Source organism: Mesoplodon mirus, assembly GCF_964341445.2.
Source record: "Mesoplodon mirus genome assembly, chromosome: 2".
Classification (NCBI taxonomy): Eukaryota; Metazoa; Chordata; class Mammalia; order Artiodactyla; family Ziphiidae; genus Mesoplodon; species Mesoplodon mirus.
In genome coordinates this window covers 215,601,587-215,621,966 of record NC_138977.1, presented here as the reverse complement: position 1 = coordinate 215,621,966, position 20,380 = coordinate 215,601,587, and the positions used below count along the sequence as shown (strand labels likewise).

At 35.4% G+C, this 20,380-nt stretch overlaps 1 protein-coding gene across 1 annotated transcript in view; it reads right to left on the bottom strand.

Moving 5' to 3' along the window:
- Positions 1-20,380, bottom strand: part of ATRNL1 (attractin like 1) — a 707,592-nt gene that overhangs the window by 527,103 nt on the left and 160,109 nt on the right. Inside the window, exons 15-17 of the mRNA XM_082611125.1 lie at positions 19,306-19,487; positions 10,270-10,483; positions 8,365-8,553 (exon numbers count right to left, since the gene is read on the bottom strand). Of these exons, the coding sequence (XP_082467251.1) occupies positions 8,365-8,553; positions 10,270-10,483; positions 19,306-19,487 (585 nt within the window). The remainder of the gene's footprint in view (positions 1-8,364; positions 8,554-10,269; positions 10,484-19,305; positions 19,488-20,380) is intronic.

Below are 20,380 nucleotides of genomic sequence, written 5' to 3'. Positions count from 1 at the left end.
AGAACAGTATGGGGCACAGGCTCACCAAAAGAATGAGACCTAATCATAGGACTGTAGAATACTACCCCTCCCACACACCCTACTACTACATTACTAAAAGCCTATTTACAGCAGTTTCTTTCAATGTTTGTTGGTTAAAAACATGGAAAAGAATTAAACGTTAGCAGAGAAGGAGTCTGTTTTCCATAAGGAGTGGGTCACTGCCAGGTAAATACTATTTCCAGAAAACACAAGGGCTCCTTGAGGCAACGTAAAATGCTCCTGTTCCCCACAAGGATATACAGGGCATATAATTTTAAAAGCTATGGAACAAAAATAACTGCTATTAGACATCATCAGTTCAAATGAGCTATATATATAGCCACAGGGAAGGCAAATGTGACAATAGACATAAGAGTGAAAGAAAAGACCTATGGAAATGAAAAATCCAGCAGACTAGACTAACTGCTCAAGGAACAAACTGCAGAAGTAGAAAATAAGCCTCTATAACAATCAAGAAAACAAAAGAAGCAAAAGATCGAAAACAAGAGATGCCAAAGCAGGACTGAAGAAGTGACGTGTGCATGCCTAGCTGACAATCCCACCAGCAGCAGTTATCATCATTTAGTTCAGCAGTGGTAAAAATGCAATTCATACCTGCGTTCAAATAGTTAATCATTTTTAATTTACCCTTCAAAACATGCAGTTACAATTTTTACAGTGGAGGGTTCTCAAAAAAAAATCATTCTGAATAGATAAAAAGCCCCAAATTTTTAAAAACCATAAAAAAAGAAAAATATCTGAATCTCACTTAGCAAACAAAGAGCTGGAAAGTACAAGTGAATTTAAGAGATATTAAGCTTGTAGGTGGATCAAGATGGCAAAGTGGAGCTCACCTCCCCCCTACAAACAAATCAAAAATACATCTACAGGTGGAACAGTTTTCACAGAAAACTAACTGGAAACTGGCAGAAGATCTCTTATACAACCAAAGCTATAAGAAAGATCCCCAAGTAACTGGGTAGGACAGAAAAAAAAAAAAAAGGCATCAGGACAGATCCGAGGCCTGTGGGAGGAATCTGTGAAGGAGGGAGGGTACACACGGGCAGGTCCTTGCCCTGAAAAGCCCCCCTGCAAGCTGGGAGGAGCCTGGACTCTGCGCAGAAAGAGCATGCACCTGCTGGCTTCCTAGCTATCTGTGCAGACAGATCAGTGCTGACAGCTGCCACCTCACTGGACTTCCTGCAAGGGAAAATCCAGCAACCTAGGATACTCTACCCAGCAAGCTTATCATTTAAAATAAAAGAAGAGATAAAGAATTTCTCAGACAAGCAAAAACAAGAAGAATACAGCAATACTAAACATAATCTAAAAGAAATATTGAAGGGTCTTCTCTAAATAGAAAAGAAGCAAGAATCTATAGGACAGGGAAAATCACAATAGGAAAGACAAAAATATAACAGGATTGATCACTTAAATAAGCCAGTACATAAATTTAAAAACAATCAAAAAAATTTTTAGACGTGATTATAACTACAATTAACAGCAAAAGGATAAACACGAGGATGTAAGATAGAACGTCAAAATCACAAAATGTGGGGGAGGGGAGTACAAAACTATAGATTTTTTAGAATGTGTTTGAACTTACATGACTATGTCTAAAGCAAACAGATGTAGTTATGGGTTGACATACTTCAAAACCAGGATAATCACAAATTAAAAACATGCAGTAGATTCACAAAAAAGAAAAAGAAACAACATAATACAAAAGGAAACCATCAAATCACGAATAGAAAAATGAAAAGAAGAAATGAACATAGAAGAACTATAAAATCAACTAGAAAACAAGGTTTAAAATGGCAATAAATACATATTTATCAATAATTAGCTTAAATGTCAATGGAACAAATACTCCAATCAACAGACACAGAATGGCAGATTGGATTAAAAAATAAAAACCTACAATAAGCTGCCTACAAGAGACTCACTTTACAGCATATAGACACATATTGATTGAAAGTGAGGGGATGGAAAAAAATATTTCATGCAAATGGAAACAACAAGAAAGTAGGGGTAGCAATGCTCGTATCAGACAAGGAATACTGTAAAAGAAAGTCCATAAGGACAGACAAAGAAGGACATTATATGACAAAGGGATCAATACAAGAAGAGGACATCATACTCATTAATATATATATGCACCCAATATACAAGCACCTAAGTACATAAAACAAATACTAGGAGACATAAAGTCAGAAAGTAAGAGAAAAATAATGATAGTAGGAGATTTTTAACACCCCACTGACATCAATGGACAGATCTTCCAGACAGAAAATCAATAAGGCAACAGAGACCCTAAATGACACAATAGAACAGTTGGCGTTAGTTGATATCTACAGGACACTACATCCAAAAAGACCAAAATACACATTCTTTTCAAGCACACATAGAATATTCTCTAGGATAGACCACATACTATAGTATACACACAGTACACAAAACAAGCCTCAACAAATTTAACAGGATAGAAATTATTTCAAGCATCTTTTCTGACCACAATGGTATGAAACTAGAAATCAACCACAGAAAGGAAAATGGGGGAAAAAGGATCACACGAAGACTAAAAAGCATGCTATTAAAAAAACCAATGGGTCAATGATGAAATCAAAGAGGAAATCATAAAATACCTCAAGACAAATGACAATAAAAACACAACCTTACAAAATCCATGAGAGGCAACAAAAGCAGTCCTAAGAGGGAAGTTCATAGAAATATAGGCCTTCCTCAAGACACAAGAAAAATCTCAAATAAACAACCTAACCTACCACCTAAAAGAATTAGAAGAAGAAGAATAAACAAAACCTACAGTCAGCAGAAGGAAGGAAATAAAGATCAGAAAGGAAATAAATAAAATAGAAATCAAAAAACAATAGAAAAGATCAATAAAACCAACAGCTGGTTTTTCACAAAGATAAAATTGAAAACCTCTAGCCAGGCTCACCAGTAAGAAAAGAGAGAGGACCCAAATAAACAAAATAAGAAGTGAAAGAGGAGAAGTAACAACTGACACTGCAGAAATACAAAAAGTCATAAGAGAATAAAAGAAAAAGGCATAAAAATATGAAGAGTTATATGCCAAAAAACTGGACACCCTACATGAAATGGAAAAGTTTCTAGAAATACACAGTCTACCAAATTTGAGGCAAGAAGAAACAGATAATTTGAATAGGCTGATCACTCGAAGTAAAATAGAATCTGTAAGAACAAAACAAAACAAAAACTCCCTGCAAACTAAAGTCCAGGACTGGACAGCTTCACTGGGGAAGTCTACCAAACATTCAAAGAAGAATTTATACCCATCCTCCTCAAACCATTCCAAAAGACTGAAGGGAAGGGACACTCTCGAAGTCATTCTATGAAGCCACCATCACTGTGATACTAAAACCAGACAAAGACATTACAAAAAAAGAAAATTACAGGCCAATATCTTTGATGACTATAGATGCGAAAATCCTCAAAAAAATAGCAAACTGAATCCAACAATACATGAAATGAATTATATACCATGATCAAGTTGGATTCATTCCAGGGTTGCAAGGACGGTTCAACATATACAAGTCAATCAATGTGATACACCCGACCAACAAAAGGAAAGACAAAAACCACATGATCATTTCATTACACGCAGAAAAAGCATTTGATAAAATTCAACATCCATTCATGATAAAGACTCTCACTAAACTGGGTATAGAGAGAACATATCCTAACATAATAAAAGCCATTTACAACAAACCAAAAGCCAAAATAATATTCAATGTTGAAAAGCTGAGAGCCTTCTCACTAAATTCAGGGAACAAGACAAGTATGTTCACTTTCACCACTTCTACTCAACATAGTACTGGAAGCCTTAGCCACAGCAATCACACAAGAATTGGAAAGAAAGACATAAAACTGTCATTATTTGCAGATGACAGTATATGCTATATAGAGAGAGAACCCTAAAGACTCCATACAAAGACTATTAGAATTAATAAATGAATTCAGCAAGGAAGCAGGATACAAGATTAACATATAGAAATCTGTTGCATTTCTTTATGCTAACAATGAAATATCAGAAAGTGAAAGTGAAAAAACAATCTTGTTTAAAATCACATCAAAAAACTAAAATACCTAGGAATAAACTTAACCAAGGAGGTGAAAGACCTATACACTGAAAACTATAGAACACTGATAAAGGAAACTGAAGATGATTCTAAGAAATGAAAAGATATCCCATGCTCTTAGATTGGAAGAATTAATATTGTTAAAATGACCACACCACCCAAACCAATCTATAGATTTAATGCAATCCCTATCAAAATATGCATGGCATTTTTAACAGAACTAGAACAAATAATCTTAAAATTTATATCGAACCACAAAAGATCCAGAATTGCCAAAGCAATCCCGAGGAAAAAGAACAAAGCTGGAAGCATGACCTTCTCAGACTTCAGACAACACTACAAAGCTACAGTAATCAAAACAGCATGGGGCCTCCCTGGTGGCGCAGTGGTTGAGAGTCCGCCTGCCGATGCAGGGGATACGGGTTCGTGCCCCGGTCCGGGAGGATCCCATATGCCGCGGAGCGGCTGGGCCCGTGAGCCATGGCCGCTGAGCCTGCGCGTCCGGAGCCTGTGCTCCGCAACGGGAGAGGCCACAGCAGTGAGGGGCCCGCATACCGCAAAAAAAAACAAAAAAAAAAACAAAAAAAAAAACAGCATGGTATTGGCACAAAAACAGACATATAGATCAATGCAACAGAATAGAGAGCCCAGAAATAAATTCACACACCTACAGCCAATAATCTACAACAAAGGAGTCAAGAACACACAATGGAGAAAAGTGGTGCTGGGAAAGCTGAACAGCTACATGTAAATCCACGAAACAAGAAAAATCCCTCACACCATATATAAAAATAAACTCAAAATGGTTTAAAAACCTAAAGATAAACATGACACCATAAAACTTCTAGAAGAGAACATAGGCAAAACATTCTCTGACATAAAGCATATCAATGTTTTCTTAGGTCAGTCCCCCAGCGCAAAAGAATTAAAAGCAAAAATAAACAAATGGGACCTATTCAAACTTAAAAGCTTTTGCCCAGCAAAGGAAATCATCAACAAAATGAAAAGACAACCTATGGAATGGGAGAAAATATGTGCAAACAATGTGACCAACAAGGGGTTAATATCTAAAATATACAGACAATTCATACAACTCAATAACAAAAAAACAAACAACCCAATCAAAAAATGGGCATAAGACCTAAATAGACATCTCTTCAAAGAAGACATAGAGATGGCCAAAAGGCACATGAAAAGATACTCAACATCACTAATCATCATAGAAATGCAAATCAAAGCCACAATGAGGTATTACCTCACACCAGTCAAAAAGGTTATCATCAAAAAGTCTACAAATAATAAATGCTGGAGAGGGAGTGGAGAAAAGGAAACCCTCCTACGCTGTTGACGGGAATGTAAATTGGTGCAGTCACTATGGAAAACAGTATGGAGGTTTCTTAAAAACTAAAAACAGAGCTACCATATGATCCAGCAATCCCACTCCTGGGCATATACCCAGAAAAGACAAAAATACTAATTTGAAAAGACACATGCATTCCAATGTTCATAGCAACACTATTTACAATAGCTAAGGCATGGAAAAACCCCAAGTGCCCATAAAGAGATGACTGGATGACTGGCTTAAGAAGATGTGGTGTCATAAAAAAAATGAAATATTGCCATATGCAGCAACATGGCTGGACCTAGAGATTATCATATTAATTCAGATGGAGAAAGACAAACATTATATGATATCATTTATATGTAGAATCTAAAAAAAATGAATCTATATACAAAACAGAATCACAGACATAGAAAACAAACTTACGGTTAACAAAGAGGAAAGGGGGGGAATAAATTAGGAGTATGGGATTAACAGATACAAACTACTATACATAAAATAGATAAGCAACAAGGATTTACTATACAGCACAGGGAACTATATTCAATATCTTATAATAACCTATAATAGAAAAGACTGAATCATAACTGAATCACTTTGCTATATACCTGAAACTAACACAATATTGTAAATCAACTATACTCCAATAAAAAATGGCAAAAACAAAAGATAATGATATATATCCAAAAATTTCAATGACTATTTTAAGATTTCCAATAAGAGTAAATAGAAGAAAACAAATAATTTGACATTAAGGAACATTTTAAGCAGATGATGGAAAACTACTCTCCAAATGAAGAGCAAATGAGAATCCATTTTTGAAATCCACATCAACTACTGTAAAACTGAATTCAAATAAACTGCAAAATTTTGAATGCCAAGGATAAAGAGAATAGTCTTAAAAGAAAGGGGAAAAAAAAGAAGTCCCACAAAAGAATGAAAATTAGATTGGCATGAAAATTCCTATCCACAACACTGAATGCTAGACCTTCTAAGGAAACAATTTATTTAGAACTCCACACCCAGGCATTTTATCATTCAAGTGAACATGAAAAATGCACTTTTAGACACTTTTAGACTCAAAAAGTTTACTAGCCACAAATTTATTTGGAAAGAATTACTGAAGACTATTTTCCAGAAGATGAACTAATGAAAAGAATGGAATATAAGAAAGATTTGTGAATGGAGAAGACAACTTAGACTGAACTCTAAATAATTTTTAGAGAGTTCTTAAAAGTTTAAGAGCTTGGAGACTTTCCAAGTTCCTTTTTCCCTACCTTTTAGCCTTTTTGCATTGTGAAATATAACACACATACATAGAAGTACATAAAGAAAAATGTGATACTAATAAATTATTTTAAATGAATACTCTGTACCTGCATGCAGCCTAGAAGCAGAACATTGCCTCCTTTGTACCCTTTTCCTAATCAGCACCCCTAATCTTTTCCAGCAGCATCCACTATCTGACATTTATAAGAGTAACTTTTTACCTTACCCTACAATTCTACCTAAAAAATTCACTCCTAAACAATATAGCATAGTTTTGCCTATTTTCAACTTTATCTAAATGGGTCATACGTATATAATCTTTTGTGAAACAAACACAACAATCAAGGCAGGAGAGGCTGAGCAATGTCTCACCTCCCCACAAGTCTCCAGGACTGGTATTTCAACCTTCCTCAGCAGCTGGCTCCTAGTTATAAGACGTTTTCTGTGCTAGCAAGACAATTTTATGCCTGCAACACCCCCTTGTCACACACTTGATCACGTACGTCCCCATTCCTTACCAAAATTCCTAAAATGGGATAGCAACAGGGAGCTCAACCCATAACAGGTCCAGCCATACCCATCCCAGGAACACCTCTCCACTTGACGCCAAGAGCCTGGAAGAATAAATGCACACAACAACTACAGCCTGCAAGTTCTAGCCTACACTGTGGCAATTACCACTTTGTCCCAGCTCTTCAAGCAACACTGGTGCCCGATATGGAACAAATATGGATTTGGTTGGGTCCCTAGGGGAAGGAAACATCCTCCCTGGGAGTAATGTAAGGTCTGGAAGAGACAGTGAGTCTCCACCTGTATTGGCTTAAGCAGCTGCCTCTAAATGAGGGCACTCATCTGAGCAAGAAGGGCTTATAACTGGATGACCATGCTGCCTCATAACTACACAGTACCCAGTAACACAGACAGTCAGGTGCTTCCTCATTCTATAGTCCTTATAAAACATGAGACCAGCAAGAGTCAGGGTCTTCCCCTGAAGCACAACCCACAGTAAGTTCAGTACTGGCCTGGTGACACAACTTCCCATGTGACGCCAAGATGATACATCTTGCACATGTAGCAAACATACCGCCACTGATACACCCTTGCCAAAAAATACTTAACTTTTAATCTAATCATGAGGAAACGATTAGACAAATCCAAGTTGGGAAACCTACAAAACAACTGGTGTAGGTTCTTTAAAAAAAAAAAAAATCACAGTTATAAAAAAAGACGACACAGGAACTGCGCTAGATTAAAGGACACGAAAGCACAGCGAAGCAATGCGATCCTTCTGAAGTGAGCACTTTCATGAAGTGTTACTCTGTTTTCAACACACGCTCAGAGTTCGGGGGAACACAAATGTGGCAAAATGCTCATAGCAGGGTAATATACTTAGGGGAATTCAAAATGATGGTATAATGTAAATCAGGGGCTTACAGCATTAAGAGGTTTTAAAACTAGCTTTTACTTGTAACTAGCGATTTTTAATTGTAACCAGTGACAATATTTTTTCTCATTTTTTTAAACTCCCTCAAATGTTCAATTGCTCTGTCCATCACAGAAACGTGATTTATGTTGCAGTTAAACAAAAATGGACTCTAGAGAAATACTTACGAGAGCAGGTGGCAGTCTGCCACTCCAGACACTGTCCATATGGAAAAGAGATTATGTAAGCATTCGAGTCAACGCATCGCTTCGTGCTGCTGCACCACATACACTCCATGCCGTTGCTGGTACAGTTGGAACACGACGTCCTTAAAGAGCATGGCTTTTTGCAAGGCCTTGCATTTTGATTTGGACTAACTGGAATAGATCAGCAAATATAATTATTTTATTTGTTACCTGCTTTCTAACACAAGTATACGAGGTTCGTTCACTTTGTTGTTTAGGGAATGTTTCAATTAAGCCAAGTGTGGGATAAAAATTAGAGTAAAAATTGTATGATAAGGTAAATGAGAATGAAGATGACACGTCAATACTTCTTAAATTTATTATCTAATTTGAAATTTATAATACCTTGGGAATTTTTAATCATTTACAAAATACATAAAACTGTATAATTTAAAATTTTTTAAATAGAAATGTAATACATGACCTAGGTTTTTCTATCCATTGGCTAAATATTATGTACACTAACATTATTTACTTTTCTAGCTAGCCATAATTCTATAAATGTTCCACACCTTATCAAAGCAACAAACAATAAAAATAAAACAGTTTACTATAAAATTTTTACATAAAATATAATATTTATCACACCTGTTAGGATGACTATTTTTTTAAATGTTGGCAAGGATGTGGAGAAATTGGAAGCCTGTACACTACTGTGGGAATGTTAAAATGGTGAAGCTTCCATAGCAAACAGTATGGCAATTCCTCAAAAAATTAAACACGGAATTACCATATGATACAGCAATTCCACTTCTGCCTACATACCCAAAAGACATGAAAGCAGGAACTGGAACAGATATTTGTACACCCATGTTCATAGCATTATTATTGACAATAGTCAGTAGGTGGAAGCAACAAGTGTCCACCAATATATGAATGGATAAACAAAATGTGGTATATACATACAATGGAAAATTATTCATGTTTAAACAGGAATGAAATTCTGACATATGTTACAACATGGGTGAACTTTGAAGACATTATGCTAAGAGAAATAAGCCAGACACAAATGGACAAACACCTTATGATTCCACTTATATGAGATACTTAGAGCAGTCAAACTCACAGAGACAGGAAGTAGAAGGTGGCTGTCAGGGGCTGGAGGAGGCATGAGTGGGGAGTTATTGTGTAATGGATATGGAGTTTCAGTTTGGGAAGATGAAAAAGTTCTGGAGATGGATAGTGTTGATAGATTAACAACAATGTGGATATGCTTAATGACAGTGAACTCTATACTTAAAAAATGCTTTAAAAAGTCAATTATATCTCAAAAACACTGAAGGGAAAAATGGTTAAAATTATAAATTTTATGTTATGTATATTCTTCTGCAATACAAAATATAGTATTTAAAAAAAGAGAAAAGAATTCAATATTCCTTTCTCACTTAACAAAAACCCATGTCAAAAGATGGAACAGCCATGTTTCTCTTCATTTGCCAACTGAAATAATAGATCTGTAAGATTAAAATGATTCTAAATTAGTTGTTGATCTTAATGATAAATCTTTCTTACAAAGACTATTATTATAAAAGTAAAACACATTAAAATATTAAGAACATATTATTACTATACTGTAACTACAACCATATGTTCATAATCTCACTATTTTAACCAAGAAATAAAGATTGTATAAAACAATACAATTTTGATGTTTTCATAAGTTAAGGCTGAGGTCACTAATAGTAAGTGGGGAATGTGAATAAAGATAAACTATACATTGAAATCAGCATCATAAAAAGATGGTGAAAGTTACTTCAGGCCTACATAGCATCACACCATGGAAGACGGTAGTGGGAAGAAGGGTTGGAAACATATTTTTAAAGAATACTAGTTTACTGGACTACTTACCAACAGGTTTTTCACAGACAAGACCATCTGCCATAGAGGTACAGGGATTAGCTTTTAAGCCTGCCACTGCTGCCCTTTCTAGATACGCACAGAACCCAGAATCATTGGGTTCACCAGGAAGCCACTGTAGTGTTGTGTTTGTAAATGGTGACATGTCTTCCCATCCCCAGTAGGATATATTGATCTTGCGTAAGCCTACCCAAGGTGATACTTTCTGTAAACAATAGCAAAAGGGACATTTTTAAAAAGTGAGATGTAAAAATCCTGCATCATATTCCTTAGCAAACAGTTCATTATCATTAAAAAGTACCTTTGAACATATACAGAACTGCCTTTCTCAGGACTTCGAGTACGAAGGATAATTAACAATTCCAGCACATCTTGGAGAATGATGTATAATAGAACACTATGTTTAAAACCTATTTTGTGTTTAGTGACATGACTGGGGTCATTTCCTTAGCCCTCGTGAACCTCAGTTTCCTCTTCTATAAAATGGTGGTATCTGATATAAATACCCATCTTATGAGGGAAGATCACTGAAAAAACTTAACATATCGTGTTGCTGCTACTGTTACCGCTACTTCTGCTGCAGCTACTCTTACTACTGTTATTACCAAGCTAATCAGTTGTGGAGTTGAGAATCTAAAGCTAAATCGACATTATATGCACTGTGAGAAAATAGAAAACAAATCAATGAACAGTATATGAAGGCTGAGTGAAGACTTCACAACAGGTTCACAAAGGACTAGGAAGAAGAAGGGCCTCTCTCCTAGTGTAGACCTCTACTGGTACACAAGGACTTTAGCACAGTTTTAGACAAATGAATGTCATCTACTTTCATTATTAAAGAGATCAAGAAAACTAATAAAATCTTGGACCCTGGTGCCTAAATTTAATTAACAGAGGTTGACAAATGCCATCAAACTAAACTTTCTAGTGCTCTCAATAATATTTCAAAAGAAGCTTAAAAACAAAATATATGCTGTATTTATATACCTTATTTTAATCATTACTCAATTTTAAAATATATTATTCTAATGAGACTGAAAAAATAATGACATATTCTTGGTCCAAGGTACTCTCTTTACAAAATTTTTTAGATTATGAATACCTCTTTTTCTTTCCTTGTTTCTGCTTTAGAGTTATGCTTTTCTTTTTGAGATTTTATTTTTCATTTTTTCTAGCTTTCTTGAGGTATAATTGACAAATGAAAATTATACCTATATAAGGTATATGATTTTTTTTGGTATATGTACACATTATGAAATGATTACCACAATCAAGCTAATTAACAAACCCATATGTATATATATTTTCTTTATACATCCATATATCCATTGATGGACGCTTCAGTTGTGTCCATCGCTCGGCTATTGTGAATAATGCTGCAATGAACACAGAAGTGCAGATATCTCTTCAAGATACTGACGTAATTTCCTTTGGATATATACCTAGACATGGGACTGCTGGGTCATATGATAGATTTCATTTTTTGAGGAAACTCCATACCATTTTCCAAATTGACTACACTGCTTACATTCCCACCAACAGTATACAAGAGTTCCTGTTCTCCTCATCTTTGCCAATATATGTTACCTCTTATCTTTTTGATAACAGCCATTCTAACAGGTGTGAGGTGATATCTCAATTGGTTTTGATTTGCATTTTTCTGATGATTACTGCTGTTGAGTTTTTCATCATATATATGGCTGGCCATTTTTATGTCTTCTTTGAAAAATATCTATGTCCTTTGCCCATTTTTTAACTGGGTTATTTATTTTCTGTTGAATTATTTGAGTTTATATATTTTGGACATTAAATCTTTATTAGATGTATGGTTTACAAACATTCTCTCCCATTCCATAGGTTGTCTCTTTACTCTTTTTTTTTTTTTAATTTATTTTTGGCTATGTTGGGTCTTCGTTGCTGTGAGCAGGCTTTCTCTAGTTGCAGCAAGCAGGGGCTACTCTTCGTTGCAACGTGCGGGCTTCTCATTGCGGTGGCTTCTCTTGCTACAGAGCATGGGCTCTAGGCATGTGGGCTTCAGTAGTTGCGGTATGTGAGCTCAGTAGTTGTGGCTCATGAACTCTAGAGCGCAGGCTCAGCAGCTGTGGTGCACGGGCTTAGTTGCTCCGTGGCATGTGGGATCATCCTGGACCAGGGCTCAAACCCGTGTCCCCTGCATTGGCAGGCGGATTCTTAACCACTGTGCCACCAGGGAAGCCCTGTCTCTTCACTCTTGATTATCTCCTTTGCTATGCAGAATCTTACTAGTTTGACACAATCTCATTTATCTATATTTGCTCTTGTTGTCTGTGCTTTTGGGGTCACATCCAAAAAATCATTGCCCTGACCAATGTCGAGATTTTTTCTCGTGTTTTCCTCTTGTAGATTTACAGTTTCGAGTCTTAATGTGTGTAAGTCTTTAATCCATTTTGAATTGATTTTTTAATATGGTGTAAGATAAGGATCTACTTCCATTCTTCTGCATAAGGATATCCAGCATTATTCACTGAAGAGATTGTCCTTTCCCCATCGTGTGTTCTTGGCACCTCTGTCAAACATCAGTTGATCATAAATGCTTGGATTTATCTGGGGCTATTATAATGTGTCTTGGTGAAAGTCTCTTTATGTTTAATCTATTTGAGGTTCTTTGGGATTTATGGATCTGGATGTTCTTTTCCCTCTCCATGTTTGGGAAGTTTCCTGTCATTATTTGTTTAAATGAGCTTTCTGCCGCTTTCTCTTTTCCACGAGGGCAAGCCTGGAGCCTGAGTCTGTGGGTGCAGGCCTGGATCCTACGTCTGAAGGGCCAGTCTGGCACAAGGATCCACTGGGGTAGGACTGGTAACTGAGTACAAAGTGGTGAGCCTGGAACCTGGTCCACAGTGGAAGGCCTGCAGCCTGGTCCATGGGCCAGTTTGGAGCCTGGAACTGTGGGAGCCACCCAGGAGCATGGATCCACAGGGCTTACTTAGCACTGGATCAGGCCATGAGCCTGAATCCTATGGACTGGTGCTGGGGCAAGCCAGGCACCTGGGCCAACAAGTATGGTCATGAGGCTGCAGGGGCTAGCCTGGTACCAGGGTCCACTGGGGCAAGCCTGGTCCTGAGTCTTTGGGGTAGATCTGATGCCTGAGTCCATGGGGGTGGGCCTGGTACTTGGGATCATAGGGGAGGGCCTGAAGCCTGAGTCCACTGGGATGAGCCTGACCCTGGGTCTCTAGAGGCCAGCCCAGTGCTGGGGTCTAATGGGGAGGGTGTGGATCCTAGGTCTCCTGTTGCCTAGGGATATGGGGGACTAGCCTGGAGGCTGAGTCTGCGGGTGCCAGCCTGCAGCCTGAGGCCACAGGAGCCAGTGTGGCTGGCACTGGGATGTGCCTGGTGCCTGGGTCCACAGGGATCATCCAGGCACCGGGGTTCACTACAGCAGGCCTGGAAGTAGGGTCCAAAGCAAAATCGGTGCTCATTTCATTCTCCTTCCCCTTTGCAGAGGGTATTTCTCACCCTTTCTCACCATGCTTCCTGTACCGTGCAGGCTTAGGGGAAGGATGATGCAGGTAATGTGAAACTGTCCTTTCTACCATCTTCAGTGAGTGTTTTCTTATCTCTGTGTTCCCCTCACCGCCCCCAACCCAGTGCTATAACCTCTTACCTGGACTCCTTAGCTTTTGTAAAGGTATTTTGTATATGGATGATTGTTCAAATCAATGTTTCTGTGAGGGAATGAGTGCTGCAAACTCCCATTCTATCACCTTGCTGACATCATTCCTAAACATTTCTACCTTAAATATACATAATAATAATTTATGTTCTCAGTTACCAAGCTAATAATATTATAATGTGAAGTAGTTTCAAAACTCCACATTAGGGCTTCCCTGGTGGCGCAGTGGTTGAGAGTCCGCCTGCCGATGCAGGGGACACGGGTTCGTGCCCCGGTCTGGGAAGATCCCACATGCCACGGAGCGGCTGGGCCCGTGAGCCATGGCCGCTGAGCCTGCGCATCCGGAGCCTGCGCTCCGCAACGGGAGAGGTCACAACAGTGAGAGGCCCGCGTACCGCAAAAAAAAAAAAAAAAAAAAAAAAAAAAAAAAAAAAACTCCACATTATCTTTTTTTTTTTTTTTACATTACTGTCAGGATAGAGAAAAATATGTCCCTCCACTTCAGTCTTTAACAATATAGAAATAAGATATATAAATCCAGTATTTATTCTAAATATGTTGTACAAATGGTCCTAGAGAGCTTATAAAGAACCCGTAGACCTAGAAATTTATAGTGTATAACATAACAATTTTCACAAAATGCTCAACAAATATTTCTTAAATGAAATTAAAGTATTATGAATATTCATTATAACAGAAGATCTCATATCACCTAGTACAGTACTGTACACATAGTAGGTAGTCAACAAATTTTGCTAAGCAAGGCCATTAGAACAGAGATGCTTATTTTCCAACATCCAATTCCTGAGACAGAGATAGTGCTTAATAAATAATGTTTCTAATTATAAAAATACACATGCTGCTTTGCCTTGTGATCATCATGTATTTCATACTTATTCTCAAAGATATTTTGATAACAAAAAAGCTATAACATTTTTATAGTTCTTGATAATAACAGCAGGAATCAATCCAACATAGCTATTTCAGATTAATGACTGTGCTTCACATTACAGCAACTCTGCCTATATTTCCAAACTATCTATAGTAAAAACAAGTCATTTAAAATGAAATATTATTCTCTAAATCATCATAAGAATCTGAAAGGAAGAGGAGAGGAACAGAAAAATAAGCAGTTGATAAAACATTTAAAGTAACTATTACACAGTAAATGAACTGGACAGGCAGTTGAAGAATGAAAGATAAATTACTATACTATGAAAACTTACTGCAGCACACCATAAATCATTGCAACATTTCATTAGCCATTTCTGATAAGTAAATGATCATTTGATCCAGGATAGCTGTTTAAAGTGCATGAATTTGTCAATCTTTATTTGCTACAGAAGGGTTACCTTAAGTTTATACAGCTGCAATGACTCAGGATATAATTCATTTTATATAAAGATATGCTTAGCGGAATGTCACCTTGCAGAAAATTCCACCTTTAAAATTTTGCTAAAGCTCATATTTCTAATGAAATAAAACATTCTTCATTTACAGGGCAGGCTATGCCACAAACTACTGAATCACACATCCGAAATAATTGTTGGTCTAATCTTTATGACTTATAATCATAAGCATATACACACTACTATATATAAAATAGATAACTAATACAGACCTACTGTATAATCATAAGCAAGAAAAAATGAGCAACTTACATAAGAAATCTTGAAATATGAAACTCCTAAAACAGCATATTTCAAGGTTAAAATGTAAAAATTAAAAATAATATATTTTAAACAAGGAAAAAAGCAACAGAGCTCAAATGCCAAACACGAGTACTTTCTAAAACTCAAAGAATGTGGATCTACCAATAAGATGCTCTTTATAAGTTATACTTATTCATTAGAACTAATTTCCAAATGTTCATTGATAACTGAGTCTCAATTTTGTAATTAAAGAAATGAAGCTCTTAGTAGTACAAGAATATAAATAGATCTTAAATTATGTTGTATGCTCCGTATGACTAAAAATAAAACTTTACAAATAATACCCTGTCAATATTTTCTAAAATATTTTTTTAAAAATCAATAGATCTCTTCTAGATGACACCACTTGTATCTTATCCTCAACCACAAGGCTGGTAGCTCTCAAACAAGGCAAATTAAGAGAAAAAAACAGAGGCACTTCTCTGACCTCCTTACAAATATCTTCATCCGCTGGCCAACTCAAAGTCCTGCAATAATTAACTACAGCATTACTCTAGGAAACTCCTTAAGTCCACGTTACTGGTCAGGTATCCATCCTCTATCTTCATACACCACCCTGTGTGCATCTATCATTGCAATTATCACACTTTGGTAAAACTGTGTTTGTATTTCTCCCCCATAAGCTCTTTAACAACAGTGATTGTTTTTGATCTCTATATTCTCAGCAAGCAGTAGACTGCCAAGTACAATGAAGGTGCTCAATAAATTTGTACTAAATGAATGAAGATTAGCCCATCCTTCCCAGAAATATAGCTTAAGTTCACACAAAAATGGTTTTACAGATCAATTTTTCATACAAATTTAATTATTATAGTTTTTCTTTTCCCTATTAATATCAAGCATATAACAAATGTTTGACAGCCAAGTATCACAATGTGATATCCACGTAAAATTTTTGAATATTTATAAAAACTGGGGGTATAATAAATTTATCAATTTTATTAATGGGGGAGGGCTTTGACTCTACAGATATAACATGGCATTAGAAATTAAAGTATCTGTATCGATACTCATGAGAAATACACACACTAATACCACCACAAAAATTATGGCAGGCAGTAATAATGAACTGAATGTTCATACAAACATTTCAAAAGAGTATGTGTTTTATGTGTTTAAGTCCCTCTAATTTTTTAACATTTATACAAAACTGTTCTTATATCACTTTTTAAAAATCAGATGCTTGTTCCCCTGTTATTAGCAAAAGGAAAATCAGTAACATATATTCCTATTCTTTAGCATATATCAGAAATGATCTTAAGAAGGAAAAGGTCCTAGTACAATTAGTGGGGGTGAGTGGAGGAAGGCTTTGTAAAGTGGAAAAATTAAAACACAAGTCTGGGGCAAATATTTTTCTACAGTCACTATCAATATTATTAACTATTCATCGAATAAATTCATTTAGTTACTTAAGAATTCATTATCTAATTAATGGTTCTTGGAAATAGTAGTTACAGCAGTAGTGGAAATAGACATACAAAAATAATCTTTAAAATGCAAACAATAATAATGATAACTTTAGTAAACACTAAGAAATAAAATTTATCTATGCTCTTCACATACAATACCTCATTTATTTCTCACAATAAACATATAAGATAGCTATGATTACTATCCCAGTTTATAGATGAGGAACATAAGCTGGGGAGGTTAACTTGCTACTAAGCTGTGGAGATAAGCAGTATGTCCAGACTGCATACTCTCAATCATTTTGATACGCTGTCCTCGATGCTGCTTAAAAATCAGCTATACCAAGGAAGTATTACTTAACTGTTTCAATAGCAAGCAATTGGTAATCTTTGCTCTGAAAAGTTTTCAAGCCAAAACCATATCCACTGCACTGCAGAGTGGAGTTCTGTAGCACCAACAGACCCTGGTCCAATAAAAGCCATAACCTAAGGTCAAAAAAAGTCATTGAGATCTAATATAGTTTTCAAAGCAATAGTTGAATTATAGCCATATCTCCATTATTTGTATAGAAATCCTGCCACTTTGTGAATTATTTACCACAGGGTGTCTATGTGTGTGTGTGTATCTTAAACAGTGGCCAAATCTTGTACACACCTCAGATCTGAGGTATTTATTATTGTTTAGCTTTATCACTTACCTGATCTATATTGAGTTCGAATTTTATTTTGACACAAAATACAAAAATCTTCAATGATGCTATGACAGTTTATATTATCTTAGTATATTTCAAGTATATATACGAGCTAAATAAGGTATTTTAAATTAGATTTAGTAAATTATTTCTAAATCTCCTACAACTTAAAAGTTGATTATATTTTTTCTTTTTTTTTAATTGATGTATAATTGACATATAACATTATATTAGTTTCAGGTATACAAAATAATGATTCAATATTTGTATATATTGTGGAATGATCACCACATAAGTCTACTTAACATCTGTCACCATACACAGTTTTCTTGTGATGAGTATTTTTAAGATCCACTCTCTTAGCACCTTTCAAATACATAATACAGTATTATTACCTATAGTCACCATGCCATGAATTACAGCCACATGGCTTGTTTATTTTATAACTGTAAGTCTATACCTTTTGAACCCCTTCACCCATTTTGCCCACCCTCCACCCTTGCCTCTGACAACTACCAATCTGTTCTTTGTATCTTCGAGCTTGTTTTTTTTGTTTTTTTGTGTGTATGCTTGTTTCTTTGTTTTAAATTCAACACATAAGTGAGATCACAGGGTACTGAAATCTTGCCATTTGCGACAACACGGATGGCTCTTGAGGGCATTATGCTACGTGAAATGAGTCAGACAGAGAAAGAAAATGATCTCACTTACATGTGGAACCTAAAAAAAAAAATCCAAAAACAATATATATCACAATATTACAAATATCAAATCATTATGTTGTCTACCTGAAACAACATGTCAACTATATCTCAATTTTTAAAAATGTCCTCAAGACATTTCAAGTAAGAATCTAAATAAGATATTTCAAAACAATATTTAGTAAATTATTTCCAAATCTCCAACTTAATCTGTTCTTAAGAGTTGACTGTATTTTAACATCCCAAGAACAGAAAATACTGTGAATTCCTATTAAAAATTCCTTATAAAATGATATTTGACATTATTTCCAAGGAAATATTCCATTTTCTATGGACCAACTCTCTAGGAAATTGAAACTGTTCCCAAATGCTGTATGTTCCAAATCTCCCATGTACTTTAAAAATCGGTTTAAGTCCTGCTAACTATTTGTATATTATTTCAAGCAAATCTATACCTAGGAAAATAGCATAATTCAAAAACTTAACCCACAGAACACACACACAAAGATACATATATACAAATATAGCCAATGTGTTGGTCTAGTGTTCTAATTATAAGGGACATCCCAAAATTATGACACTTCAAAACAAATTCTTAAATTATATGCACAAGTTTTAAAGTATATTTAAAGTATATTTATTCATATGAGATGTCTTCTTGGTAAGATAATGCAATGGTTTACTGAGCAAACCATGAGATGAGTAATTTAGAAAACTTTATTACCAAAGAAATCAGTTCTACTTTTACTTCGACGATTTAGTAAAAATCATGTATTAAAAAACAAAAAGAATGAACCATTGCCAATGGTTACAGGATTATCACCATATTTCCATAATAAAAACAAGTATAGTTGTTACCTGTTGCGTATACTTCTGTATTTCATCCAGTACAAATTCTACTTCTTTCAAGGTTGTTAATGAAGCAAGATTTCCACTAAGATTATAGCAATAAAGTTTTGCATTGTCATAGTTTTCTCTACTGGAATTAATTCTAAGACAAGCATCCCCAATATGATTCCATCCTTCTCCACAAAGATGAGCTAGTCAAAAAAAAAATTATACCTTATTTTTAGATTACCAAAAAGCATGTGTATTTTTCAATTATTTCAGAATTCTTAATACAACTTCGGCATTTGTTTAAATAATTTTAACAATAAAAATTTAAATATATCACTATAACATACTAAACTAAATTCGTCTAATAGTTTGATGAAGAATAAGAAGATCCTAATTTTTTCTTTAATTCTTAAGCATAAGAAAAGCTATGGCTCTATAATATCTGTTAAAATGTGTTGACTGTTAGGTTTTCTGTGTAAACCTAGTGTACTGGCATATGGTTTCTCAGCAAGTAAAATCACTACTGCACTTATGTCCCAAAGTGCAATTTATATAATACAAGATCACTTTAATAGAAAAATAACCAGCACATAACAAAAGCAATTTCAAAGTTATCCTACAAGTGTAGCTAATTGTCCTCTAAATCTAATTTCCATAGCCCAGGTGTACGATTTTAATATAAGCTGGGTTCTTTGATTCTTTAATTATAACTGTGGGGCGAGAAGTCTCATTTCATTTACGTATAGTAAAGAAGCTATAAGCTTTGCTTTCTAGTATTTATTTTTACACAGTCATTCAGGTCTTTCGAAAGTTTAAACATACCATTCAGTAACAGTGGTTTATCCTTAGGGTCCAAATTGAACTTAAAACAGTGTCTATTTTCTAAAACATGGATTTATAAATACAATATAAAGTTATGCTCTAGTGTGCATTAATTAACATTGTAGTGTTTTATTAACACACCAATCTATGAAGTTTCACTACATTTTAGTTTCCACATCACTAAATATATCAGTGCCTCTTGCCCTTTCAGCCTTGGATGCATTAATACAATCTTTATGGAATTATTATAAAGCAGCAATTCTCAAATATTTTG